At 51.4% G+C, this 27,760-nt stretch overlaps 8 protein-coding genes across 8 annotated transcripts; 4 read left to right on the top strand and 4 right to left on the bottom strand.

The window, feature by feature from the left end:
- Positions 1-221: 221 nt before the first annotated feature.
- Positions 222-2,514, bottom strand: POSPLADRAFT_1142178 (hypothetical protein; the record flags this gene model as incomplete). Its single annotated transcript, XM_024485396.1, has 5 exons — positions 222-276; positions 1,534-1,583; positions 1,639-1,722; positions 1,773-2,188; positions 2,457-2,514. The coding sequence occupies 5 exons, from the start codon at positions 2,512-2,514 to the stop codon at positions 222-224; spliced, it is 663 nt and encodes a 220-aa protein (XP_024339882.1).
- Positions 2,515-3,911: 1,397 nt separating this feature from the next.
- POSPLADRAFT_1141032 (hypothetical protein) lies at positions 3,912-4,831 on the bottom strand (the record flags this gene model as incomplete). Its single annotated transcript, XM_024485250.1, has 3 exons — positions 3,912-3,958; positions 4,009-4,571; positions 4,776-4,831. The coding sequence occupies 3 exons, from the start codon at positions 4,829-4,831 to the stop codon at positions 3,912-3,914; spliced, it is 666 nt and encodes a 221-aa protein (XP_024339881.1).
- Positions 4,832-6,461: 1,630 nt separating this feature from the next.
- On the top strand, positions 6,462-10,488 carry POSPLADRAFT_1141658 (hypothetical protein; the record flags this gene model as incomplete). Its single annotated transcript, XM_024485324.1, has 11 exons — positions 6,462-6,504; positions 6,555-6,601; positions 6,654-6,927; positions 6,992-7,278; positions 7,330-7,804; positions 7,856-7,950; positions 8,125-8,412; positions 8,442-8,491; positions 8,975-9,217; positions 9,678-9,862; positions 10,253-10,488. The coding sequence occupies 11 exons, from the start codon at positions 6,462-6,464 to the stop codon at positions 10,486-10,488; spliced, it is 2,223 nt and encodes a 740-aa protein (XP_024339880.1).
- A 270-nt stretch (positions 10,489-10,758) lies between these two features.
- On the bottom strand, positions 10,759-12,060 carry POSPLADRAFT_1141771 (carbohydrate esterase family 8 protein; the record flags this gene model as incomplete). The annotated part of the gene is made up of 3 exons (XM_024485344.1): positions 10,759-11,088; positions 11,172-11,438; positions 11,494-12,060. 3 exons carry the CDS (start codon positions 12,058-12,060, stop codon positions 10,759-10,761), a joined length of 1,164 nt encoding a protein of 387 aa, XP_024339879.1.
- Positions 12,061-14,518: 2,458 nt separating this feature from the next.
- Positions 14,519-17,255, top strand: POSPLADRAFT_1056432 (hypothetical protein; the record flags this gene model as incomplete). The annotated part of the gene is made up of 10 exons (XM_024480770.1): positions 14,519-14,561; positions 14,611-14,657; positions 14,711-14,984; positions 15,043-15,329; positions 15,379-15,969; positions 16,018-16,492; positions 16,543-16,612; positions 16,665-16,728; positions 16,797-16,933; positions 16,991-17,255. The coding sequence occupies 10 exons, from the start codon at positions 14,519-14,521 to the stop codon at positions 17,253-17,255; spliced, it is 2,253 nt and encodes a 750-aa protein (XP_024339878.1).
- A 1,973-nt stretch (positions 17,256-19,228) lies between these two features.
- Positions 19,229-21,988, top strand: POSPLADRAFT_1056431 (hypothetical protein; the record flags this gene model as incomplete). Its single annotated transcript, XM_024480769.1, has 11 exons — positions 19,229-19,271; positions 19,322-19,368; positions 19,424-19,697; positions 19,761-20,047; positions 20,099-20,555; positions 20,610-20,704; positions 20,753-21,248; positions 21,300-21,369; positions 21,420-21,483; positions 21,542-21,678; positions 21,739-21,988. The coding sequence occupies 11 exons, from the start codon at positions 19,229-19,231 to the stop codon at positions 21,986-21,988; spliced, it is 2,220 nt and encodes a 739-aa protein (XP_024339877.1).
- Positions 21,989-22,271: 283 nt separating this feature from the next.
- POSPLADRAFT_1056430 (carbohydrate esterase family 8 protein) lies at positions 22,272-23,626 on the bottom strand (the record flags this gene model as incomplete). The annotated part of the gene is made up of 3 exons (XM_024480768.1): positions 22,272-22,598; positions 22,690-22,956; positions 23,012-23,626. 3 exons carry the CDS (start codon positions 23,624-23,626, stop codon positions 22,272-22,274), a joined length of 1,209 nt encoding a protein of 402 aa, XP_024339876.1.
- Positions 23,627-25,369: 1,743 nt separating this feature from the next.
- Positions 25,370-27,658, top strand: POSPLADRAFT_1181147 (hypothetical protein; the record flags this gene model as incomplete). Its single annotated transcript, XM_024488814.1, has 15 exons — positions 25,370-25,519; positions 25,619-25,726; positions 25,779-25,807; positions 25,861-25,898; positions 25,947-26,022; positions 26,075-26,102; positions 26,156-26,258; positions 26,305-26,350; positions 26,411-26,441; positions 26,494-26,512; positions 26,561-26,604; positions 26,667-26,827; positions 26,876-27,259; positions 27,308-27,394; positions 27,457-27,658. The coding sequence occupies 15 exons, from the start codon at positions 25,370-25,372 to the stop codon at positions 27,656-27,658; spliced, it is 1,506 nt and encodes a 501-aa protein (XP_024339875.1).
- Between the last annotated feature and the right edge of the window lie 102 nt (positions 27,659-27,760).

Below are 27,760 nucleotides of genomic sequence, written 5' to 3'. Positions count from 1 at the left end.
GATGACGCAGAGCTATTCGATTTTGTAGTCAATGAAGTGGTATGTTCAAACAAGTCTTCATTTCTTGTACTAAGTCTTTCTCCAGCTGCCGAAAATGAACCCATATCCACTTCCGTCTAGCATCCTCATTATGGATAATTGCTCAACGCACAAAAGCAAAGCATTGCAAGATGCTGTCGAAGCTGCTGGTGAGCTCATACAAGCACCTTCAAGTATTCTATTCAGACAGTTTCCATAGGCTGTATCCTGCTCTTTCTTCCTGCATATTCTCCCGATCTGAATCCAATTGAGGAAAGCTTCAATGTTGGTGGGTAGTATGTTTGCTTTTTGTCTTATATTGTTGAACAATTCCGCAACAAGACTAGTGTTGTTCAGGGCCTGGCTCGGGCCCAAAGCCCTATATTGGGCTGCACTTTTGGCCACCAGGCCTGGCTTCATAGTCAATCCAAGCATGCACACTAGGCTCCGTGGCCTCTTGAAGGTCTTTCGAGGACTTGTGTTGAGCTATATGCGCCTCAGCCAGGTAGGGTTTGGCGGGCTTGGGCCTCAAAGCCCAATTGTGAACATCACTAAACGAGACAGTGAAGGCATCAATTTGGCGAGCATGGCAGAGACTTGGAAAGGAAGATAGTGAAACACCTCTCGCAGACCTTCTTGAGGTTTGTATGTCAGCAGTTACACCAGAGAAGGCATATGCATGGTTCAGAGATTGTGGTTATGTATAAAATCTATCAATGAATGGTATATTGAGATTCTGAAATCAACATCAGTTAAACTTAGCAGACTTGAGTGCCTTTAGTTCCTTGCGGAACTTCTTCTCTGCACGCACAACACGGTTCCATTTTAAAGGACAGAATCCAGCCTCCTTCCAATCAGTAGGCTGAACATCATCCAGCTTGTCACCAACATGAAAACCAAGCCTTTTCAAACCCTCATGCTCCACCTCTTTGAGTCCCATCTTGTCACAAAACTCCTCAACACCGCAAGCTGCCGACAAGGGTGATGACAGAGCATGGTCATCAGCGGAAGTACTCGATGATGGGATTGGACCTTCTCGTAGTAGAAGTGAAGGTGGTGGAGGATAATACCCATACACTGGCCAGCCAGGCAGCGGAGGAGGAGGTACATAGGGAGGATACATGTACCCAGGGTATGCATATGCTGGTGGAGGCACAGCAGGCAGATAGGCTGGGGCAACTACTTGTGGCAGTACAGCAGGAGGAATTGGGGCTGTAGCAGGAGGAATGGGAGCAGGGGCTGTGACTTGCGGGACTTCACGAACACCTATGATATTGTAACCAATCTGCTGGTTTTTCTTGAAGAAGTTTGAGCCTAGCAGAGGAACCCTGTCGTTCATCTGACATTTGTCCTATATCGCAGATTCAATACCATCATGTAGCCAAAAAAGGAAGACATACAATTGCATTAGCCCAGACATTGAGACAGTTCTTGTCAAGCTCAAAATGCCAATCATTTGAAACATAATGAAAGCACCGAACATCGGGATGACTAGCACAAAGACCGACAGGATACTTATTGATAAGAGCAGCCATGATTGGCTCGAGCTTCTTGTCGAGGGAGAGCTGTGGGTATGTAAATCATATCAGTGGTCATCAGATGGGTAGATACAGAACAAACCTTCTTGCTGGACTTTGTATCAGACTCATCATTATGCGACTCGCTTTGCGACTGGCTTGGCAGTGTTGCCGCCACTGCCCAAGGCTTGATGTAAAGTCAGATTGAGTTGTGCATGTCATAATTTGTGGACGTACTGGAAGCTCTTGCTGTGGCTGACGTGGGCGACCCATGGAGACAAATAGCATACCAGCCACACCAAGATTTGAGGCCTTGATGTTGTCAAGCATGATCTTGTATCCTTTGGGTGACTTCAAAGGTAATTGACCTTTTGCTGAAGAGTTTGTCTTTGTCCACTGCCAGTTCAGGGAGCTGAGGATGAGACGGTCAACAGTTGTCATTGCTGCAGTTGCAACAAGCGCAAGGAATTCATCCCATTCGGTGGACATGGTGAATGTGATGGGGTCAAACACTTGAGGTGGCTGCACTTTGTAATTGCCACCGCCACCCTTGCGCTTTTTGACCCACTGCGGCTTGTCTTGAATCTCGACGTAGATTGGGATGCTTGAGGGGAGATCCGTAGCCACAGTGGGCACAATCTTCTTAGGACGGCCTCACCCACGCTTCAGAGTTGCCTGCTCAGCCTCATCATTAGCGTCTCTGAAGTTTGGTCCAAGAATGGGTTCAGACCGTCCAAACCTTGAACTGAACCTGCGGTTCAGGTTCGGTTAAGCTCAGTCCACAGATTTCCCCAAAGGTTTGGTTCAAGGTTCAGAGCCATCAAGGACTGGTTCAAACTGTGAACCAGAATCAAGTCTCAATGATTGCAAAAAAAGTACTTAATTAAGTTTGAAATACTAGTTTACATTACTCTAACAGACAAACAATGTCTCGATCTTTCCACGGGGCCAGTGTGCGCTGCTCCCTGGACAGCATCATGATGCGTACCCTGCCTGCCGTCAGGGGATGCCGTCACCTGCTAAAATAGGCAGGCTTACTCAAATGTGGAGTCCCTTGTTTAGTTATGTGTTATACTTAAAGTATGGCCCCAAAATTTAAAACTAACATCTTTTGTATGATCATTTGAGATCTGAAGGTTCACCAGGTTTGAACCTGCTCTGAACCTGCCGAACCCGTTCAGTGGGTTTGGTCCAAGGTTTGGTCCGGTTCAGACCAGCTGTATGTAGGTTTGGTTCAAGGTTCAGGGCAAGAGGCCCCTGAACCGAGCTAAACCGAACTTCGGAGATGCTACTCATCATTGCGTTGAAATGGTGTGGATTTGATGTCAGGCCCATCTGTGATACAATGGTCTACACTCCTATATTGATGCCTGACTCATAGGTGATGAGCGAGGACTTATGGACAGTACATTGTCCTGAAGATCGAGCGAGGAAGTCGAGAATGACCACTACCCCAAGCGGAAAGGAGCAGAGACTTGAATGAATAACCAGGTTGAACTTAGGGTTCGACCGACTAATGGTACAACTATTTATACAAGTACCGGCTACGCATGGACCACTATATCTGTGTGGTCGTGTTTAGTAAAGAAAGAAACATAGTGATACGATATCAGGTATGAAGTGCACATGGACCCCATTATGTAAGCTACATAATGTTCAACCTGCGGGTGAGCACTCAGACAGGCGCCAGTATGGGCGCTAGTAGTACAAGAAATAGAATGGAAAGATAAATGTTTCAGTCTGTGTTGTGAGAAGCTGGATGTGTGCTGTCGCTCTGTGGGTCCTTCTTTGGCGGTTCTCCTGCTTCTGAGGCTGAGTTGATGTCCGAGTACACCCGCTTCGTGTGTGATGGCTTGATCTTGATGGTCAAGCGTGTGTCACGACTTGAGGTCAAGTGACTTGTGGAAAACCTAAAAGCTGGGGGCGTCCGACTGATTCTCACCAAAGCGATGGTGAGCGATGCTCAAACCTAAGGCTAGGGACAAGATAATATATTAGTGAGGTAAGAAAAGGAATACAAAGGATGCTTACTGACCTAGGGACAAGAGGTCGAAACTGAGGTCCCTAGGGCAGCAGAGGCCGGCTTATATACAGGGGAAGTTTAGGGGAGGCTGTGCGCACTGGTCCGTGCACAGCTGGTCCGTGCGCAGCATGCTGACGCGGCCCCGGGGGCCGGTGAGTCAGAGAGGCTGTGTCAGCGGAGCCCGAGCTGTGCCGCGCACTGCCGCCCCATCTAATCTAATCGTACAGTAGATAGCGATGCATCCATATCAGGCATGTGGTACAGAGGTTGCGGGTTCGAGCCCGCGAAAAGGGAAAAAATTAAAAAACGGCTAGACGCCGTGCCAACTTGTGACAGCGTGACTTGCCTGACTTTCACGACTTTTGCAACTTCCTTGTGGTCGCTGCTCTAGCAGCCTCCGCTGCCAAGAGTCATGGTAAGCAAATATGCTACGAAGACTGCAACACTTACCAAGAAGTTGTTCGGTCTCAGGGTCCTCATCTGACTCCATGATGCCCTCATCCACCGCGCTTTGAAATTCGACCTTCTGCACAAGTGGGACATCATCATTGCTTGACAGCTCACGAGCACTGGCACCGCCGGCCTCCTCACTCTCGGGCTCAGAAACTGAGTTGGTGTGTGTTGGCGACATGCAGAGATGATCAGAGTATACAGGTATAGTGTAGGGACTGTTGTCATAGGCATTGTCAATGTTGCAATGATTTTTCTTATTTTTCTTATTTTTCTTATTTTTCTTATTTTTTTGAATTGTTTGAATTTTAAAAGCCAAAATGCAGAGATCAGACATGAATTTCAGAAACTGTTGTACCTTTCCCTGTGTGACAGTGAGCTCCTTGGACTCGTACCACCACCTGGTCGAGTTTTCCCATGCTTTTTTGCTGGGCCGAGGAAGGATACCAGGCACCGCACAGAGAGTCTTCAATGCACTCTTGCTCTTGCCTTGGTTCCTAAAGTCGACAGCTCCCCATTGCAGCTGCCACCCGTCATCTCGCAATGTTGAGTCGACCAGAACACTGAACGCTGAATCCCGTCACCACAGTTACATCCGACCAAGTCATGATGCATTCATCCCATTGCCACCATCCCACCGCCATCTGAGGCTCACTGTCGGCCGGTCTCCAGCCATGTCCAGCCGTTGTGCTCGCTATCTGTGAAGACAGCACCTCAAAATCCATGGCCAGGCCCTTGCCGGGTTCATTTCCCACCAACATCATCACCTGCCGCCTCCACAGGCCTCGAGAATGCTTGACAGCAACACCTGGAATTCCCTCATTGTGACTGACATAACGAGCCCAGTGTGCTGGTGGTTCCAGGACTTCAAGACAGGTAGACCGCCAGAGGAAGTGATCGAGGGTTGTGGAGGATTTGAACTTTTTCTTGTGTCATTGTCACCCATGGACTTGCTCTCTACATTGACACCCTATGCTGCCTCACACTGTTGCCTATTCCACCAAAACCTGTAAATTACTACATCATCTTCCTACCTTACCCTGTAGACACCACCACGACAGGGGTGCTGCCATCTGGCAACGCCCACCACATCTTAGCACCATTGTGTTTGCTTGTAGCAGTATATAAATGCTGACATCATCATCATCATCATCATCATCATCATCCCTGTGTGACAGTGACCGCACGCCAAAATTATGTGACACGTGGCAGTTGAACCGTGAGGTTTTCGTGGTGCCCTCCTGGATGTTCCTATAAACCGCATGTCCACTTATAAGCCCGGCATTCTTGTGTCTCGTGTAAGTCAAATATTGTGAATGACTGCATGTGCCCCGTGCATTCGTGAATACCATTCACTCGAACCTGTCTGTTTCGTATAATGTCCACAAGCGGGGATGTGCATTCCTGAAACCTGAAAGCCATCAACCTCTCAGGTGACAAGAGGTTCCATCGTGCCAAGGTGATTACATCTATTCACAAGGCTTCGTCTATTAACTCGATGGCAGTCGGTAATACAGCGATCCCTGGAAGCATCGCCGAACTCGGGACTCGCGCTCTCCTTTGCAAACGTAGGTTTATCCCGTTTTTGTTCAAATGGCATCGTTTTTGTTCAGTTTTCTTTCTTTGCTTATCGACGTAGATGTACACGTGGCCCTCCGAAAAGATAGGGGAGTTTGCAAGTCGTTAGATATGACAGCTCGGACTGATCAGTGATCATAGTTCCGAGGATACTTAGCTCAGAAGATGCTCACTTATGCCTTCAGGAATTAGAAGCCCTGTACATGAATTGAACTGTGGAGACGGTGAACGATTTTCTTGCCCATTTCCATTCGCGCGATTGTCAGCTCGATACGGTGGACGCCGTTGGGATTGGATAAGCCGACGGAGGTATGCTGTCAAGGGCTCTCATCTATGCCAGTGCTGGTTTGCAGCAACGGTGTTCCATGGCTGCTGCAGTTCCCTACGAACATCTTTTTCTTTTCTACATACTCAACAAGCCACGTTATTACACAACCTATATCAACTCTTAACACACAAGTCTAATTTATGACACACTTAGCTGCAGGTCGTATCTGGGCAAAGATTAACTTTCATAGCCTCTGCACGGCTGTGCCTGTCAGAGCTCGCCTTCGATGAAGGTTGCTGTGAGTTAACGGGCTGTCCTCTCATGCTTTACACCACTCATGATCATTCATTCTAGTATCTGCTTCGTGCTTCATTTCAAACCTTGGCCGGCATTGCAATGTATCAGACCACATGGACCACATTCTATAGCTGTCGTTGTCCCATGAATGAACGAGGACGTTGTTAGACATACTTCTTGTGCGGTCTTGGCATTCATTTGGACGGACTGCATGAACGCACATCATCTTCGAATATAGCTCCGTGTATAAATAGTGGTGTCTGTACTCTCAGCTGGTCAGTCTCACTTGAATCCCCTCGACTCAGCAGACATGGCGACCTCTCAGCTCTCCGATGGTGTCTACCTCCGCTCTAGTATGTCTTTTCTACTCTACAATGGGCATGCTTCTCAACACCCTTCACAGCCATCAATGCTACACCCGCGGCCGACCCTCAGGTCCTGTCGGCATTCGTAAGCTACTGGACCTCACGGCTTTACCATTCGTGACTCATGTTCTCGTCAGAGCTCGGACATCATCCCGCTGGGTCATACGCAGCCCGATATCGCCACCCTGGTTGCTGCATACAGTAATTTCATTGCTCATGAGATCGATCCCAGCGAGTCCAAGACCCGCATCTATCTGCGTGGCAAGGCAGTCATCAATGGCGCTGCTAAGAAAGTCGAGACCCAGGTCTCGCTCAAGACAATCCCTAACGAGCTCATCCTGTGGCCGCAGGCTTGGGAGAACGCAGCTCAGATTGGTCAGGCCACGCTGAGCGCATCCAAGGATGGCGAAGGTAATGTTGGACAGGCAATACCGTAGGCTGAGACGCTGATCTGTGTCCGTTTTATCGACTCCAGTTGTTGTGACCAACACTCCTATCGTGTACAACCCCACCCAGGGCCTTGGCCGCCACGACACCTTGATCGCTGAAGCGACGACTGGAGCCGCAAGTGCGTCAACGACCACACTGGTGCAACAGGTCCACAACTGGCGTAACCTGGTGAAGCTCGTCGGCGAAGATGCGACGCTGGCTACGTACAACGTGGTCTTCGCCGACCCGTGCTCGACGAATGTCAGCTTGACGACAAGGCTCAGGGTGTTTGAGAACCAGGCTAGCTCTGTCAACATGGCTTTCGGGATTGAGGTATGACTTGTGGATTGCGTCAAGACATGTTCTGACCCAAGTGCTATGCAGGCCGTCGGGACTCCTGCCAGCGATATCGATGTCTCTTTGGTTGGCTTCGGCACCACGACTGGATCTAAACCAATCACGTTCGGGCAGTCCCGTACCAACATTCTCCCTTCCAAGTTGCTCACCACTCCTGCTATTCTGCCTAAGGACTTCGACGGTACGGTGACCTTGAACGTCTTCAACGACAAGAAGCAGACGTTCGGCGACTACTCGTCCATCTCCGTTATTGCGTATGCTGTTACGGCGGTCGGCGGGAAGGAGACGTATACCACGCTCGGTGCTGAACACATTGTCTTCCACTCGGACACGCGCGTGAAGAAGGTTTTGAACAAGTTCGCCCGACTTCGTGAGGCCGCTGTAATTCAAGATGTCACCAACGCCGCTACATCCATTGGACCTTCCTTTTATTTCAGAATGACAGTGAATGACACAGATCAGTTTCCACGACCAGAATCGGATACTCCAGAACATTCATGCGGTATGTAAATTTCGTGGTATACTATAAACTTACGATGCATATACTTCATAGATATTCAGCCTTGGGGCACGTTGCCGGATGCCAACGTACAGTCTGATCTAGGCCCGGCCAACTACAGGGTTGACGTGTCTGATAAGCGAAACGTTGTAAGTCTCAATCGTCTTCTAGGAATGCTCGATTGTTCACATTCGTGCCACACGCAGTCTCTGGTCGCTAATCTCTCCAACTACATCTATCTGCGCGGCACTACTACCGTCCCGGCTTCTGGTTCTGTGCGACTGTTTGCTATACCCTCTTCAGTGCTCTTGCATCCGTCGCAGTACAGCACGCAGGGATGCATTATCTACGACCATACGTCTGGCGGAGACCCCAAGATTGCTATTCGGAAGTACAACACAACCGCGGCGGAGGCCCCGGTTCTCTTCTCGGAGCCATTCAACTTCTCCGACCCCCCGCCGCCTCCCGGACAGGACCACTACTGTCTCATCGCTGAGTGCAAGCCAGACGGGCTCGATGCTGATGGCAACTCCTACGAGTGGCCCCACCAGGAAACTGGGGACTTCGCCACAGGTCCAGAATTTATCACTTGGCTCCGGAGTAACCCATGCGTGTGCCAGCGCAACATATGCTACATCAGCAACCCGAACGCACCATCCCAGGTCTTCTATACGAGCTTCACCATTCCCGGTGAGTATACGCGTCGTTGCAGAGTAGTATTTGTACCTCATGCATCCATTGCAGCATCGTTCAGTGCCTCCGACGTCTGGATATTCCAGGTCCACGCCCTCAATTGCCCATCAGGCTCCTACATGTGTGCTGCTATGTATCTCCTCTTTATGCAAACGCTCACAGCATGCACAGCGAAATGGATTCCAGCGATGCAGACATCAAGGTCGGGAAATTGACTATCACCGGTTCTGACCAGGTATGAGAATAGACTACGGACGTTTTGAACCATCTGATGTCAAACAATCACAGACTGCGGGTGCAGAGTTTACTGGGAAGGCTCCCGGCTTCACCTGTCAGGTGGTCATCCGCTGGTACGCCAATGGGACAAAGGTTCAGGACGGACAGCAGATCACGGGTAATCTTGCGCTCCAGCTGTTGGCAACATCGTAAGCGATATTTTCACCTAGGTTAACGCAACTTTGTCTCATTGGTCATTTCCAGGATAACGGGCGACGAATTGTTCAGGCGCCGCAACACCGGGAAACCGAGCGTCCCCGCTGTGCGCACTGTCACGCACGACTACCCGAATGTCAAGATCCCCGCCGAAGACAACACTGGCGATAAGCAACCGCCCAAGATCGGCGGAGCGCACCCCTGCCGTGTTTTGGGCGAGAAATACAGGCTCAATGCGGCGATTTACATCGATTACATCGTAGGAACAGACGGTATGGGCTACAATATCGGGTTGGCTTGAATATGTTTCCGGCTTGGGTACTTTGCATGTCATCTGTCGCCTTTTGGCAGAGCATGCTCTATGTCTCGTTGCCTCCAGATCTGTACAATAGTGTTTGAGTGATTGTCTGTTACCACCTGCGATCTTGTAGTATGCTATCGTGTACGATACGTTGGATGTTTGGCTAGCTGTCATTTCCTGATGCGTGTTGTTCAGTAGCGTGTCTTGTAACCTTGTTGTATGTTGAAGCCTGTACTAGTATGTCTTGCCGCTACCGACACTCACATATTTGTGCCTTGACATTTGTGGGAGCAACGCATAGTGATATATGCAGTATAGTTCGGAAATGAACTGTTCAAATAACGCAACATCGCCCAACCCAGTGCGCCGGTCGTCCACACTGTCGCGCCTGACTACCTCAATGTCGAGGTTTCCTGTGAGGTGATTGACAAGGAGAAGAACCCTCCCAAGATTGGTGGCGCGCACCCTCGTCGTCGCGTTGGCGAGTAGTGATGTTCACAATCGAGCTTTGAGGCCCAAGCCCGCCAAACCCTGCCTGGCTGAGGCGCATATCGCTCAACACAAGTCCTCGAAAGACCTCCAAGAGGCCATGGAGCCTAGTGTGCAGGCCTGGATTCACTATGAAGCCAGGCCCGGTGGCCAAAAGTGCGGCCCAATATAGGGCTTTGGGCCCGAGCCGGGCCCTGAACAACACTATCAATGGCGAGAAGTTCGCAGCCGAGTCCATCTACATAGTTGGAGTTGAATTGATGCTTTGAGTGATAACTACGGATCGGCGTCAACCTTCCGCTTCGCTTGTATCTTTGCGGTGCTTTCCAGTGTTATGTTGTCTCCTGAGTTTGATTCATTTGTTCATCCAGGTCTTTCTGTACGTCAATGATGCCTTATTATCGTTCCAAAATATGGTTGTATACCCTCGACGGGCACAATACCGTGCGCTGTTTGATATTCTATGTATGTGATATCCATTGTCTATCGATCCCTTTGCCCTTGTATTCACTGTTCAACATGATTTGTTGGACGAGTAAGGATTTGCCGTCGAGCGATATTTCTGGCTTCTAACCTACGGTTCATACGTCCACATGTATTGACGTTCATGTCTTGCGCCGTCGTCGTGAATACTCTGTTCCTTACCTATAAAGCTGTTGATGCGGATGATACCGTGGGGCAGAACTACCAAGAACCGGGTGGAGCTGCGGTTCCTTTCAGTCAGTGGAAGAGGCTGTATGAGGTTGCGTCTGAAGATAAACGTGGATTTTAAATCTAGCCACTAAGCACTAGAATTAACATTGCAAGGGTTGTTGGAACTTGAGATTGTGGCGAGCGCATGCCACCGTATTTGGCATTGTTTGTAGTACCTCGCAGACTTTGCGCGAGCCGTCCTGTACGTTCCTTACGCGTTTGACAGAACTCAGACAAACGCGATATATCTTCGTTGATCGTTCTCGCTTCGGGTCTCGGACGAACTTTAACAAGGGTTTCCTCATGAGGATTTTCGTGTTTAAGAATAGACAATAGAACGCGCAAATGCCTAGAGCCAAGGCGTCCTATCGATCCAGCCTGTGTACCCGAACGTCCCCTGGTCGTCCTGAAAGATCGTCTCCGGACTACTATAGCCACCTGAGATGTATTCCTCCTCCGTTAAAATCGGATGCGCCGTCAGCGGACCTTGCGTCAAGTTGAACTCCACACCCGCATCAAGACGCCCCGTGAGGTTAAAGCCTGGTCCGTATGTCTGGTACTCCGCCATGGTAGTGTTGTAATCTATGCGAGGATCCGTTTCCTGCCACGGGATATAACCAGACGCGCGTATCTCCGGAGAGAGATATGTGCGCGCGAACAACGAGCGGTGCTGGGCGTTCTGTGTCAACGTATCAGAACAGTTCGCGTGCACCATACACACGACGAGGTCGCCAGGGAGTTGCAATCGGATATGAAACTCACCCATGGTCTGCCTAGCGCGCATTTACCGACCTCTTCAGCTGCGACGGTGGCATTTTCGGGAAGCACGGCAGAATCGTGGATGTATACACCATACATGTTGTCGAATGTCGTGTTGGTACCTTTCCATGCGGTGATACCTCCCCCGCAGCTGCGTAAACTGAGAATGGACGATTGTATCCAGAGCGTGCCATATCCGAAGAGGAAGTCGGTCTGTCCTGCGATAGTACTCGAATACATGTATGAGTTCCCAAGCGTGCCGATATAGATCTGACGCCAATCAGCATCACGCTTGCCGCAAGAACCAGCATGGAATCGTGTTTACCGTGTCTTGATAGCTGTAGAACGCGCAATAGTAGAAGCCGGCATTCGCGTAGCTTATATCGATTGCGAGGCTCGGCGTATCAGAGTAGGGCGCATAGTCGTTGACGAAATCGATGTTGTATGCCCGGAAGTCCGTGGACCCCATTGACGAGCCCCTCGGAGGCGCCACCGTGAGCGTACTGGTGCGTGCGTTGTCGCTGGGGCCTGCGACTGCTGCCCACGCGACTGTGACTGCGTTGTACGACTGGTTCGTCGGCACGTCTGTCTGTCCAAGTAGCGTGAGTGGTCCCGGCCGTGTGATGTTGACCTGCTCGGTGTAGGTTCCGGGTAGGATGAGGACCGTGTACGACGTAGTGTCATTCGGGATAGTAATAATTGCAGATTGAATGGAGCTGAACGGCGCGCCAGTAGAAGGTGGTCCGACGAGGAGGGTACCAGCAGGGCAACCTGCAAGCGGATCTGGAGTGGGAAACTGACAGGCGATGCGGTCAAGCGCGACCGCGGATGAACAATGGAAGAGGAGCATCATTACGGTGATCAACAACCGGAGCGAAGTGGAAGACGCCATGGCTACCGGTGCATCCAAGAGTGCGACGCTGCTGCGAAGCGGTAGATGGTCCGTTTCATCCTATATACAAGCACCCAATGCATGGGAGTGTCCCTGGGAACTCACGTACATATGACCAGAAAGTCGGCGCGAGCGTTGCTCAACACCACCGCCCGGTTCATGCAAGCAGATTTTACAGGCCGGCTCCCATGCCATGGGGAGTTTCATTTCATTATGAATGTCGAGTCGTGCACCGCGTACAGTTGGAAAGGCGCACATGACCAGCTCAACGGCCCGGCTTGTGAGAATCGAAGTGTAGGAGCACCGTGTCGCATCATGGAAACAGGTCATCCAGGACGTAGGCGGGTAAATTCATGGACTTACTGTCGCGAAGCGGGATGCACCATTGCTGGGTGAGATGGAGCTGCTAAATAGGACGGCTTCGGCGAGCAGTCGCAAGTTTCTGAATGAAAAAATCATCTGCAGTAGCATATGAAGCACTGCTATTGGCTAAGTAGCTATATTATACCTTTCTATTGTCCTTGTACTATGTAGGTAACATAGTAAGATGAAAAAGAAATTGTGTCGACTTGCACGAAATCATGCCTGGTATTCTTCGAATCTGTAACAGTATTATCATCGTCAGATATGCTTCATACGTAGCGCAGTAAACGATGCATGTACCTGGTGCCTACAGAGTACGTATAGGTATAGATTCCGCCAGCCAGTTGCAGGCGTTCGCAAATCGATAGGCTGGTTATGAGGGACGGCCTGCCGGCGGGAAGCGCTGGAGAGAGAGCGATAGTGGATGTTGATGGCCCGGACAAGGACTCCGCCTGTTTGTCCGGATCCGCTGTGTGGGAGTATGTGGGCGCTTCGGCAGTTGCCGCGCCGCTCGTTACCGTATATCGGCATCCTCCGAACATTGATATCCTCCTTGTATGGCAATCCGAAAGTTGTTTATGGGCGAAGACTGTGGACTGTGCCGTTTCAAATGCTTATTAGGAACATAGAAGCTGGAGTCTAATCGGCGGCTCATGGATCTATCATCCCCATGACGCCTTTTTTGTATGTTTAGTTTCCAATCCTCGCATTAGACGGACTTGAAACTGATGCAAATCCTGTCTACGCTATACTACGATGACGTGCACCCCGAATGTTCCCGACGGAAGTCGTGTTTCCCCCACCTGTCAATTAGCCTCGAGGAACGACAGGGAGGAATCTGCTGAACAATTAATCAACTTGTCGCCTGATATCCAACGCCCGATAGTCCGCCGTGGTTTTGCAGATATACTCTCCGGGTGTCACTTGCTTTGATGCGCAGTTTGTCGAAGCTTTCAAGAGTCCTCTCGATGTTGCTCCAACCGCTGGAGGATTCCTCTCGCTACACCTTCATTTTCGTCCACCAATAAACGTGGCGTCTGGTATCTGTCTTCGCGGCGTCTTCGGTGGCTCATAAAGCGTGCCTAATGTATCGATACATTAAAGCTCCTCGAAACGTCATCGCGATTTGACCCTCTCGATCCGACCCATTATGGCAATCGTCAGAAGGCTGATGGCTGCTGCTTCCTGGAGGGTTGCACTGCTTCTGCAATTTATCTGTGGTTCAGGACCTCGGTTTCTGTCCTTGTGCACTCATTTTGCAGCCCACATACGCTAGAAGCTGGTCAAGTCCGACGTAGGAAGCCGACTCAAAAATTCTACTCGCAATCAGGGTTGCAGGAGCAGAGCAGATTTAGCCTCGGTCGTCGTGACGCGTGATGGCCGCTTCCTCGCTGGATGAGGAAGACTTCTTCGGCCATGGCACTGACCCGCCATCATGCACGGGAATGGAAATAATGGCGGTCGTTTTCGACGTCGAGATTGCCTCGGACTTGTTCGTCTACACGCGAAGCCGTCGGCGGTTGATGGGCGCCGCGGCCCGATTTAGATATGTCGGCTTCGCCTGCCAACATGATCTGTGCCCAGATGAGTCCATCGCAATCATTACATCTAGGACAATTACAAATCATCACGCGAACTCATGATGCATTTTAGATCCAGTGTTTTTCCTATATCATGCTAGAGCGTCTCGCTGGCTGCTTGGATGACCGTAAGAAGGGAATATACGAGTCGCTAAGGCGCGCCTTGTATATGCGGCATATATCGAAGTCTGTCTTCAGTCGGATACTTGCATTGGACTGTCTGAAAGGCATGCCGACCGCGCGGTCTACCGGGTTGCGAAAGCATCTAATGACCGAAGCGACACTCAGTGAGCTTCTATCCTCCGAAGCTACCAAGCGCACATCGGCGGCGGTCGATGTCGACGCGCCTGATTCTTCTCTTGTCCGGAGCTCAGAGATGCCCGTGGTTCTCCGTTGCACGGACGCAGACTCTGCCGATGTCTTTAAATATCTACACAGCGAGAGCCTCATATATAAGCAGGCCTTAAGCATCCATTTGCGCCAGCATTCCTACCCGACTCCCCCGCTCGGTAGACATGGCACCCTCTCAGCTTCCCAGCGGAATTTACCTTCGCTCCAGTATGCGGTGGTCTTTTTTCACGACAATGTTTCTCTGATGTATTCCTAGCCATTAACGCTAAGCCGGCAACCGACCCTCGAGTTCTGGCCGCCTTCGTAAGCCCAGCTCTCTATACAACCCTTGTCCACTGTTACTGACGTTCCTCCAGAGCCCTGACATCGTCCCAATGAGACCTAGTACTCATCCCGATCTTGCCACGCTAGTCGCCGCTTACGACAGGTTCATCGCTCGCTCGGCCGGTCCTGCCGAGTCCGAGACCCACGTCTATCTGCGCGGCAGGGCTGTCGTCAACAACTCCAGCACTGTCGAGACCAAGGTCACTCTCAAGGCGGTTCCCAACGAGCTCATTCTCTGGCCTCAGGCTTGGGTCAACTCGCCAGCGATCGGTCAGGCTACGTTGATCGCGTCCAAGGATGGGGAAGGTTGCATTGCTCGCTTTGTCTGTTGCGCTATGCTGACTGACGTATGTCGCCTGAGAAGTCGTTGCAACTTCCACTCCAATCGTGTACACCACCACCGAGGGACTTGGCCGTCACGACGTCTTCGTAGCACAAGCAGCGACCGCGTCCGTGGCAAGCACACCGAAAGACCTCGTGCAGCAGGTGCAGAACTGGCGCGACCTTGTCAAACACGTCGGCCAGGACCCCACGGTGACGACGTACAACGTCGTCTTCGCGGACCCGTCCTCGACAAATGCCAGCCTGACGACCAGGTTCAGGCTGTTTGAGAACCAGGCCAACGCTGTCCACATGGCCTTTGGCGTCGAGGTGGGTAATCAGATCACACGGTCCTTGAAAACACTCACAGTGTGTACAGGCGTTTGGCACGCCGGCTAATGGCGTCGACGTCTCTCTTTCCTGCCTCGGGATGACACCCGACTCGACGCCTTTCTCTTTCGGACAATCCCGCACGACCATCTTCCCTTCTAAGCTGCTCCACATCAGGGCCACCGTGCCGAAGGACTTTGACGGCAATGTCACCCTCAACATCTTCAACGATAAGAAGCAGACGTTCGGCGACTACTCGTCTATCTCCGTAATCGCATATGCCGTGACGGTTGTCGGCGGGCAAGAGACTTACACGACGCTGGGTTCGGAGCACCTCGTCTTCCACTCTGACATCCATGTGAAAAAGGTCCTGAAGTTTGCGCAAGTTCATGACGCGACTACAACCAATGTTCCAACCACCACGCCTTTCTCCATCCAATATAGGGAGTCTGTGATCACAACGGCCAGCGGGACACTCTTGTGTACACTTCTGGTGGGTGACAGCGTTGACCTCGATGCTATCTTCCTGATTACTCTTGTTTTAGATATCCAACCTCTAGTTACAACGCCGGAGATCACCGTACAGACAGATATTGGTCCCGGTAACTACAGGGTTGACGTTAACGACCAGCAGAGTGTGGTAAGTGGCTGTTCGTTGCACCAGTATCTCACTCACGTGTGCCTTTAGCAAACGGTGGTTGGAAATGTCTCCAATCATATTTCCCTCCGCGGCGCGAGCATCGCCCCCGCGTCAGGTTCTGCGCGTCTGATTGCCGTACCCTCTTCCATATCAGCGTATCCCTCGCAGTACAGCCAGACTCCGAACATTATATGGGACCATACTCGCGGTGGCGATGTCGAAATTGGACTCCGGATGTACAACACCATGTCGTCTACTCAATCGTCCAGTCCAGTTGTTGTCACGGAGACTGTCAACTTGACCGATCTTCCCCCGACTAGCGACCACTACCGCCTTGTAACCGAATGCAAGTCTGAGGCTGTCGATTCTGACGGCATTTTGTACGAAGTGGCCCGTGAAGAGACTCGAGACTTTGTGACGGTCGGCGAGACTAGCAACCCATACATCGTACAGCGCAACATCAGCTATGTCAGCGTTCCGACTGCCCCATCCCAGGTCTTCCAAACGAGCTTCACTATTCCCCGTGGGTACAGCTTGCGTCTACACTACCTCACTCTCACATTTAGCACGCAGACGGCTTCAGTAGCGCCAAGAACTGGAAGTTCGAAGTCCAGACCATCAACTGTCCTCTAGGATCCTATGTGTGCGTGACCGTGAAGCCCACCCCTTGACCATATGCTGATCTTTGAGCATAGTGAGATTGACTCCAACGATGCTGATGTCGCCATCGAGAGGTTTACAATCTCGAAACTGGACCAGGTATGCACATATATGATCTCCAGTGCGGCGTATGGGCAATCAGGCCAACAACACATGACGATGTTTAGCTTGCAGGGTGCGAATTTACCGGGAAAGCCCCTGGATTCACATGTCAAGTCACCATCCGGTGGTATGCAAACGGAACGATAATCCAGAGTGGCCAGCGCATCCAAGGGAACCTCTATCCGGTCCAAGTGGTGACCTCGTAAGCATCTTTCTGGACAGACTACAACCCCCAATTAGTCTTATACGTGTTCCCTAGGGCAATAAGTAACGGGCTCTTCGAGCACCGGAAGATCGTAAGGCAGGGCTATCCGGTCATACGGAGGCAGGCTAGCTACATCAACGTTGCAACACAGCCTCCGGTCCTACGCAGACAGACTAGCTACGCCAACGTTGCAACACAGCTTACCTCGATTGGTGGCGGATATACTCGCCAGCTCGTCGGCCAGAACTATGTGCCTTCTGGCGTTATCCATGTCGATACTTTGGTTGGGGCTGATGGCGTCAGGTACCTTCTCGCATAGACCTATCTCCATGTCATTCATCGGTATTGCTATGCGTTCGTCTGCTGTCTGTCGCTCTTCATGTCGTCAAACCTGTAGTCCGTATCGTTGCTTTTCGTTCCGCTTGAACCTGTATTAGTAATACATGACATCCTGTCGAAGAGAAAGCACGTAACGTTCTTGCTGTCGTGTCAGATTCTTCTGTTGACTCACTCGATTTTAGTCATGTGCAAGGCCCGGCTCGGCCTGAAAGCCGGGTTTATGGCCTGGCTTGAGGGGGCTCGGGCCTGCCACAATGCCAGGCCGGGCCCTAGTACACGGCTCGGCTCAGGTGCAGGGCCGCGGATCGTTAGCAAAACGCATTACATTCACGATACATTCATTCTGCAGTCGCCCAGTCGCCTGTGCCACGGGGCGGTCGCTCCCCCGGTGATCAGGAGGATGTTCTGCGACACTTCTTGAGTCACGCTGGTCCATCATCATGTACAGGTTTGGAAATAGCGGAGGTTGGTCGTCTTCGACGTCGGGACTGACTCCTCCCGCATGTATGCGCGAAGCCACCGGCGGTTGATGTTGATGGGCGCCGTGACCAAACTTGGACATGTACGCTTCTTCACCGCCCCATATGATCTGCGCCTGAATGCCTTCCTGAACGACATCACTTGATGACCTAGAAACCGTCACCGCCGTCGTCTGGATCCGCCATATTCATCCATACTCATACAAATTAATATTTGCCATCCTTGAAGCTTGAAGGCCTCAGGCCTCAACATCATCACTGCCTGGGATATTGTCTTCCTCCCTTCACGCCGTCGAGAACTTATCCTCGATTCCTTATCTCCGTTCTTCTGCTTTGAACTTTCGAACTATACATGTCCATAATGAGTTGAGGAGGAATCGCTGGCATTGTGTCATGCAAGGGTCCTGAAGGATGTCATCCTTCTGCATCTTCTCCGTGCTTTCAAGCTCTCAATTTCTGCCACCACACATTCAACCTTCAATTGCGCAGTCGCCTGTGCCACGGGACGGCCGCTCCCCCGTTGATAAGGAAGGTGTTCTGCGACACTTCTTGAGCCGCGGCGCTAACCCGACATCGTGTACAGGTTTGGAAATAGCGGAGGTCGTATTCGACGTCGGGATCGCCGCTTCCCGACTCATGTTCGTGTTAAGCGGTCGGCAGTTGATGTGCGCCGTGACTCAATTTGGACGTGTAAGCTTCTTCACCACCCCACATGACCTGCGTCTGGATGCCTTCCTGAATGACATTACTTAATGATCTAGAAACCGTCGCCATTGTCGTCTGGATCCGCCATACTCACCCATGCTCATATGAATTGATGAGGAAATCAATTAGATAATTCAGGTTGGTCCAGTGTCCCTTCGCGTGAATGAGGTCCATCAATGGATCCCATGCCTTGTTGAGACCTCCCCGTTCGAGGCTTTGACTGCCACCTGGAGCTGATATACGATTCTACACCCCCTTGGGCCGAGTTTCATGACGCATGATGTGCAGCATCTATCGAAGTATTCGTGAAGTCTGTACAATGGCAGGTCTTCGCATTTGACCTTCTTGCCCGCCACTGCGGCGTTCATCCTGTTGATTATCCATTTGGGATGGTGAGTCTGACTGCGCATTGGTTCCTGGGATTTCCATCAATCAACGAACAGTTCAGCATTCACCGCTGCCCTGGTAAATGCTATCACCGTCTGACATCCAATGGCCCAATGGGTTTCAGTCTTTCGAAGCTGCGTTCGAAGTCCCGAAGCGCACGCCACCGATGGTCTTTTGCCACTTGACGAACTAGGATGGTCGATGTCAGTGCGCCTCCTTCGTTTCTTGTCCGGAGGCCAGATATCTCCGTGGTTCTCCGTGGAGCGGAGGAAGACTCTGCTAACGCCTTGACAACTCTGTGACAAGGGCTACATATATAAGCAGGCCTCAACGGCCCGTTTTCAACAGCATTCCTACTCGAATCCCCCTCGACTCAGTAGACATGGCGCCCTCTCAGCTTTCCAACGGTATCTACCTTCGCTCCAGTACGCAATGCCCTTTCGTTACTCGCGAATAGCTGCTGAAGTGTCCCTAGCCATTAATGCTAAGCCAGAGATCGACCCTCAGGTCCTGGCTGCATTTGTAAGCTTACTCTACCGCTATATCTCTGCACCGGCCGCGATTAACGTCCTCGCAGAGCCCCGACATCATCCCGATGGGGCTCACAAGGCCTGATCACGACGCCTTGATTGCAGCTTATGACGAGTTCATCGCTCACGATATTGATTCTACCGAGTCCAAGACCCGCATCTACCTGCGCGGCAAGGCCATCGTCAAGGACACTTCTAGCGCCGTCGAGACCGAAGTCACTCTCAAGGCGGTCCCCAACGAGCTGATTCTCTGGCCTCAGGCTTGGGTAAACGCGCCAGTGGTCGGTCACTCTACGTTGAGCGCATCCAAGGACGGGGAAGGTGAGCTCGCATCGCTCGCGTTGTCTCCCATGCGGTGCTGACTAGCTCATATGGCTTGAACAGTCGTTGCAACTTCCACCCCGATCGCATACAACCCCACCGAAAAGCTCGGGCGCCACGACGCATTCATAGCGCAGGCAGAGATCGTATCGGCTGCCGGCACGCCGAAGGACCTCGTGAAGCAGGTTCAAAACTGGCGCGATCTTGTCAAGCACGTCGGCCAAGACCCCACGGTGACGACTTACAATGCCGTCTTTGCGGACCCGCGTTCGACGGAAATCAGCCTGACGACTAGGTTCAGGATGTTCGAGAATCAAGCCAATATTGTCCGCATGGCCTTCAGTATCGAGGTTGGTAATCAGATCATATGCGTCACACCAAACACCTCACAGTGTGTACAGGCTGTTGGTACGCCGTCTAATGACATCGACGTCTCTTTGTCCTGCTTCGGCGTAACACCCGATTCGAAGCCTCTCTCTTTCGGACAATCTCGCACGACCATTCTCCCTTCCAAGCTGATCTACATTAACGCTGCCGTTCCAAAGAACTTTGACGGTAATATAACACTGAGCGTCTTCAATGACAAGCAGCACACGTTCGGCGACTACTCGTCCATTTCGGTGGGCGCGTACGCTGTGGGAGTCGTAAACGGGCAGGAGACGTACACGCTGCTTGGGGCAGAGCACATGGTCTTCCACTCTGATATACGCGTGAAGAAGGTCCTGAAGAAGTTCGCTCGCGTCCGTGAGGCGCAGGCAACCAATGGCGCGGCCGACGCTTCGACTTACCCCTTCTACTTCAGAGAGTCTGTGACTGATAATGGCCAATTCCCACGAGCCACGAGTGGGCATAGTCCTGGTAAATGATATCATAGTCTTCAAATGCTACCTCTCCTGATTGTTCTGGCCTTAGATATTCAGCCTCTGGGTACCTTGCCGGATGCAAATGTACAGACTGATCTCGGTCCCGGGAACTACACAGTCGACGTTTCCGACAAGCGGAGTGTGGTAGGTTGCAGTTCGTCTCATTAGTGCCTAACTCATGTTTACCTATAGGGAACGGTGGTTGGCAACGTCTCCAACTACATTTACCTTCGTGGAACGACCGACGCGCCCACGTCCGGCTCTGTGCGGTTGTTTGCTGTGCCCTCTTCCCTCTTGCTGTATCCTTCGCAGTATAGTCAGGATGCTTACATTATATTGGATCACGACACGGGCGGAGATCCCCAGACTGCCATTCGGACGTACAACACGCAGTCTGAAGAATCGCCCAACCCAATTTTGTTCTCAGAGCCGTTCAACTTCTCTGACCCTCCTCCTCCTCCTCCCTCTAGCGACCACTACTGCCTTGTAGCCGAGTGCAAACCTGATGGGACCGATTCTGATGGGGAGTCGTATGTATGGCCCCACGAAGAGGCTGGAGACTTTGCGACGGGGGGCGAGTATGCTGCCTGGCTCTACAACCAGCCGTACGTTTGCCAGCGCAACATCAGCTACGCCAGCAATCCGAATGCCCCAAGCCAGGTGTTCTACACGACCTTCACTATCCCCCGTGAGTACAACTCGCATCTATACTGTCTCGCTCTCAACAAATAGCATGCAGCCGGGTTCAGTAGCGCCGAAAACTGGCAGTTCGAACTCCGGGCTGTGAACTGTCCTCCAGGATCCTATGTGTAAGTGATTGTGGAACCCTCTTCAATCATTCCCTGATCTGCGTCCATAGCGAGATGGACTCCAGCGATGCCGATATTGCTGTCGCGAACTTGGCGATCACGGGACCGGATCAAGTATGCACATATTTGCACTTCAGTACGAGAAACTAGCCTGACGCATGATGACGTTCAGGTTGCAGGGTGTCAATTCACCGGCGCGGCCCCTGGATTCACATGTCAAATCGTTATCCGGTGGTATGCGAACGGCACAACGATCCAGAATGGCCAGCGCATTGATGGAAACCTCTACCTGACGCGACCATACACCGGGTAAGCATCTCCAAGGATCATTTATTACGCCATATAGATTGCCTTATATGTGGTCTCTAGGGCAATGAGTTATGAACTCTTCAAGCGCCAGAAGATCGGAAAACGGAGTGACTCAACCATACGCACCGTGCGGGCTGACTACCCCAACGTCGATATTCCGGGGAAGAACGTTGCCTCCCAGAAGCCTCAGCCTCCCAAGATCGGTGGAGCACACACTCGCCGTCAACTCGGCGAGAAATATGTGTCCCCTGGTACCATCTACGTCAACTATCTTGTCGGAAGTGATGGTATCGGGTATAATCTCGGGTAAGCCTCGGTCGTGGGGTTTCTTGAAGTGTCGTCTTGCAATTGTCCGCTGTCTGTCGTTATCCAAGTACTGCTATCGCCGTGACCAAACCTGTATTCCGTATCGTTGCCGCTCGTTCTGCTTGAACCCGTATTAGTAAGACGTGTCATCCTGTCGAAGAGAAAAAGCATGTAACATTCTTGCCGTCTCAGCTGTCGTGTAATATTCCTCCGTTGTATGATAACACCTATGGACCTTTTCAAACAGTACGGGGGGTAATATATACTGCGAATGCCATGAACGCTTGCTAAAGCCAAGGTGTTCTATCGATCCAGCTTGTGCAACCAAAGGTACCCTTTTCGTCTTGGAAGACAGTCTCTAAGCTACTATAACCCCCGGTGACGTACTCTTCCTCCGTGAGTATCGGGTGTTCAGTGAGCGGACCCTGCGTCGTGTTGAACTCGATTCCCGCGTCCATGCGCCCGGTAAAATTGAACCCCGGGCCGTACGTCTTATATTCGGCCATGGTAGTATTGAAATTGATGCGATCCGCGCCCTCCCACGGGATGTAGCCGGACGCACGGATCTCAGCAGAGAGATACGTGTGCGCAAACAGCGAGCGATCCTGCGCATTCTAAGTCCCAAACCACTTCAGTGATTTATCCCGACTCGTGAAGCATAGCATGTGGAATCAAAGACAGGCGACAAATGAAAGGTACACATACCCATGGTCTGCCCAGCGCGCATTGTCCGACTTGTTCCTCTGCAACGGTGGCATTTTCGGGAAGCACAGCTGAGTCATGAATGTAGACCCCATACATGTTTTCGAACGTCGTGTTGGTGCCCTTCCATGCCGTGATGCCGCCGCCGCAGCTGCGCAAGCTCAGCAGGGAGGATTGTACCCAGAGCGTTCCAAATCCATAGAGAAAGTCAGTCTGCCCAGCGATCGTACTAGAATATATGTACGCGTTGCCTAGCTTCCCGATGTATATCTAGTAGCGAGCGTCAATACGCGCTTACTCATCGTAGAACATGGAGACGGCTTACGGTGTCTTGATAGCTGTAGAAGCCACAGTAGTAGAACCCGCTATTGGCGTAGCTTATACTGATTGCGAGGCTCGGATCGTCCGAGTATGGCGCATAGTCGTTGACAAAGTCGATATTGTACGCTCGAAAGTCCGTACACCCGAACGGTGTCCCAGGTGGCACAGGATTGCCGTCCGGCCCCGCGCCCGTCAAGCTCGCGTTTAGCGTTGGCGCAACGGTCAACGTGCTCGTGTACGCATTATCGCCCGTGCCCGCAACCGCTGCCCAAGCGATCGCGACCGAATTGCTTGACTGGTTCGTCGGCACGTCCGTTTGTCCCAGGAGCGTGAGCGGTCCGCGCCGCGTCACATTGAGCTGCTCGGTGTAGGTGCCGGGGAGGATGAGGATCGTGTACGGCGTGGTGTCGTTCGGAATGCTAAGGATCGCGGACTGAACAGAGCTGAAGGATGCGCCGCTCGAGTCCGGCCCAACGAGGAGGGTTCCTGAAGGACAGCCTGTGAGAGGATCTGGAGTAGCAGCCTGGCATGCGACGCGGTCGAGTGCGAGGGAGGGCCCGCAGGTCAAAAGCAGCCCGATTAGGACGATCAATAGCTGAAATGGGACGGGAAAGGCCATGGCCGTCGTTGCCCACTCTCAGACAGCGAAACGAGATGCGTCCCGGGCGATCATATATACCAGCATGTATACGCGTAACCCTGAGAATAGTTTGAGTTTGCGAGGGCGGTGGAGGCGGATGACTACATCGCCAACCTGCACGACGCGCAATGGGATCGTCCCGCCCCCCTAAGCGGCTGTCCTGGCCCGCGCTCCCGGCCACCGAGTACGATTTCCCTCGGTTTCCCATTTTGGCTGACGAATGGAGAACCATAGAGGACTTTGACTCCCTCACCTGACACGGGATGGAAGAGACGCGTGACCAGATCGACGGCCCGGCTTTTGAGAGCTGAAGTTTTTCACAGGCAGAGAATTTGACGAGCAGTCAGACAGGCGTGGCAGTCAAGTAGTAACGGCATCCGCCACGAGGTAGCGACCCATTACCAGTAACATGATCTTCGAATGCGAGGACAGACAGATTAGGCACGTCCAACAAGGCTCAAGAAACCCACGGAGTCCGCAATGATGCCGACGTACATTCTGTTACCTTCAAGTTACCGCTGGCATTGCGATTCTCACCTCTTATACTAGTTCTGTGTATGACATGTTTCATGGCCCTGTAGCGCATCACCGAAAACGAGACGGTAGTATCACCGAAAGCGAGACGGTAGTATCGCCGAATAAACGTACATGCATCTAGTCACTAATGTTCTACAAACGTCTTGCAATATAGCAGCACTGGCCCAGTCCCTGAACTCATGTCACCAGTTTCCACACTCAGGCTCATCTCTCGATAGACGTATGCCGGTGGCGGATTTGAACTTGGATATTGCTGGTAGTGGTGGGAGTATCGGGCATAGTCTGCAACTCTATCCAGGAATACTAAGTGGAACGAGCGAGGACTTGAATCAATGATTATAACTAATAGATTTAAAAAAGTGCTGATGCCTTTGTAGCAAGCCTTTTGCCAGCGGCTAATATTAGTAAGTATTCGGCACTTTCCGTAGAGGCGAAATGGTCTTGAAAATTTGTAGTCCGGGCCCTCGAAGTCAAGTGCTAGCTTCTCTAACGTTTCTCGGCACTGGATTAACCATTGTATTTAGTCCATTGTTATAAGCACGCTGGGAACATATGCACGTATGAATTTCTGACGGCCTTGTTCACTCTCATCGCGAACGGCACTCACATGGTGTGCCTCAGCCTAGCTGGTGTCAGGAGTTTTCGGATTATGCGAATCAAGGTAAGAACTCCAGCTTGCTTTCTGTTCTACATTATCCATCGCTGGGATTGTGGAGACTGATACTCAATAGACGTTGTACATTGCCACGGGAAGCCGCACGGAATAGTATGGCATGGAACTTCGGTGCTTTCGTGCCGTCTGACCTGGCTTCTCAAGTAATGTCATTTGATGGACCCCAGTCGATACACCACGCCTTACTATGTCCGGCGCTACGATAGCAGGTTATGTCATGTGGGCATGCTAGACGGTGTAGGTGATGATGAGATCGGCAATGATGGTCATCTGCCACACTTTTAGGTCAACGCTTACCTTCTGTTGGATTGCGTTTCCATTGCATACGACATCTTCGGTGCTGCCGCCTATGTCGGAACGCCGGAGATATTATGCACAGATGATTGATCTCCAGTACGACCAGGCCTCGCCGACGGAGCTCGCGCTTCGCCGTAGGGTTCATGTTTCGACCTTAAGAGTGTTCTCGAGATTCCAACCCCGGATGCGTAACCCACTTGGTGACTGTATCAGTCATGGACAGCTCTGACGAGAAATCAGCGCATACGGATATCCTGGAGGTGTCTCGTGCTTCTGATCTCGTTGATCCTCATCGGGTACTGCGCAAGTTGGACTGGAGGTTGATCCCCTTCGTGTCTGTACTGTACCTCCTTGCATACATGTCCGTATCTCCATCCGTACGCTTGAAGTAACGGAATACACTGATATACTGCCATAGAGATCGCTCTAATGTAGGTGAGAAGATTTAATACGTGGCGTGGTAGCCTTTCACGCTGAATCGAGGTCCGACAGGCAATGCGAAGATCGCGGGACTGATCACAGACCTTCACTTGACTGGTGTCGAGTTCAATCTCACGTCAGCGATGTTCTTCGTGCGTTGTCCTTGAATCATATCTGGCTGTTCAGTCTGTTAACAACTTTTAGATACCGTACTGCTTGCTGGATATCCCATCGTGCGTTCCCAATTATGGACGGTTCACTCACTGTCATACAATTTCTTCCGTAGAAACATGGCACTCAAGTACTTCAAGCCATCGCGTTGGAGTATGTACGTTTCCTCAGCTCAGCATGCCTCATGCTGATCGCTTGTAGTACCCTTCATCATGGTCTGCTGGGGCGTTGTCCTGCTCTCAATGGCCTTTGTGAAGACCTACCATGAACTAATGATGTAGGTGACAGGTTGGACATATAAACTCATCTAACTTTCAACCCATATACAGAACCCGCGTGCTCATGGGGGCCGCCGAGGTGATCAAGTGCGCATATGGCATGCGATATGTTTCTGATCATGATCGTTTCAGTCGGGCTTGTTCCCAGGTGTTTCGTTCTATCTGTGTCTCTGGTACCCACGATACGCTCAAGCACAACGCCTGTCTATCTTTGTCTCTGCATCCAGTCTAGCAGGTATGGTTTAATTGGGTATGCAGATACGTTGCTCATGAGGCGTCAGGTGCATTTGGCGGGCTACTAGCATACGCTATAGAGCACATGAACGGGTTAGTACATCCTTTCTATGTATAGTCTGGCCAGATAATATGATCTGGGCGTTTTTCTAGGGTCGGAGGTCTTGCTGGCTGGTCATGGATTGTGAGGCTTGCTATCGTAAATTCAATCGCATGTGCTGAATAAAACATCGCAGTTCATTTTGGAGGGAATTCGTAGGCTCCCACTTCTAAGTCCAAACAATGCACTTACGTTCTTAAAAGTGACTATAGTTGTCGCCACTCTCGCATCTTGTTACATGCAAGACGTAGGTATCGGTGGTGTCGTTATCGCTATAGGTCCAATCCGTCTCATCAGATGTCGTCGTAGTTTCCGGAGACTGCAACATTCCTCACGCCAGCTGAACGTGATTGGTTGGTACAGGCTCTGCGGGAGGATACCGCGGCTTCGTCGAAGGAGTTCAATCTAAGATATCTCATTCAAGCGCTACGCGACCCCCATGCATATCTCCTCGCAGCTATGAACTTCTTGTAAGCTCAGCTCAATGCTACGTGTTCACTAATTCATATACGCTCCAGTATCGTGGTCCCTCAATTTGCATTTTCTCTCTTCCTGCCAACGATCATAGTTGGACTTGGGTACTCCTCGCTACATGCACAGCTGCTCACCATTCCGCCCAGCATCTGCGGCTGTATCTGCACTATCATATTCGGTACCGTCTCGGACAAGATAGGAGCTCGTGGGCCACTACTCCTGCTAGGATCTCTGCTATCCCTGGTTGGTTATGTCATGTTGCTCACGACCGAGGTTCCTGTGGTAGGCTATATTGGTACCATCATTGCTGCCGCGGGTCTGTATCCATCATCGGTTTGTAACCTCGCATGGACGTCTGGGAATGCAGGCGGTGACATCAAACGGGGTGCTATGATCGCCATTGTTGGCGGAATAGGCAACTCCGGCGCGTGAGTCTCTCCGCTGACACACTTGACGCTTGCTAAATTAATTGCCAGGATCGCCTCGTCATTTATTTATCGACAGAAGGATAGCCCCAGGTACATACCGGGGCACGCCACGAATATCGCGTGTTGTTGCGTGCTGTGAGTCCCTATTTACTCGGCTGCTAGATATAGGTGTGAACCATTCAATATCTCGACCGCAGCGCTATATTAAGTTCAATCGGAATGTTTGAATTTTGGCGCATGAATCGCAAGAAACGCGCCTACTGTTCGAAAGAGGGCATTGACTCCAGTAGGTATGAAGAGTTCGCAGAGTTAGGAGACAGATCGCCGCTCTACCGGTACGTCTCTCAATACACATTTCTTCTATCTATAAGGCCTGATTTCACCAGGTACACGCTATAAGCGACTCACGTTATGAGCCAATGGGCCCACTTTGTTTTACTATATGTCAGGTCACAATGGTTTTGGGGGATCACACGGCATGTCCTAGCACACCGTTTGCAC

Source organism: Postia placenta (genome assembly GCF_002117355.1).
Source record: "Postia placenta MAD-698-R-SB12 unplaced genomic scaffold POSPLAscaffold_6, whole genome shotgun sequence".
Classification (NCBI taxonomy): domain Eukaryota; kingdom Fungi; phylum Basidiomycota; class Agaricomycetes; order Polyporales; family Adustoporiaceae; genus Rhodonia; species Rhodonia placenta.
This window is presented reverse-complemented; position numbering and strand designations above follow the sequence as displayed.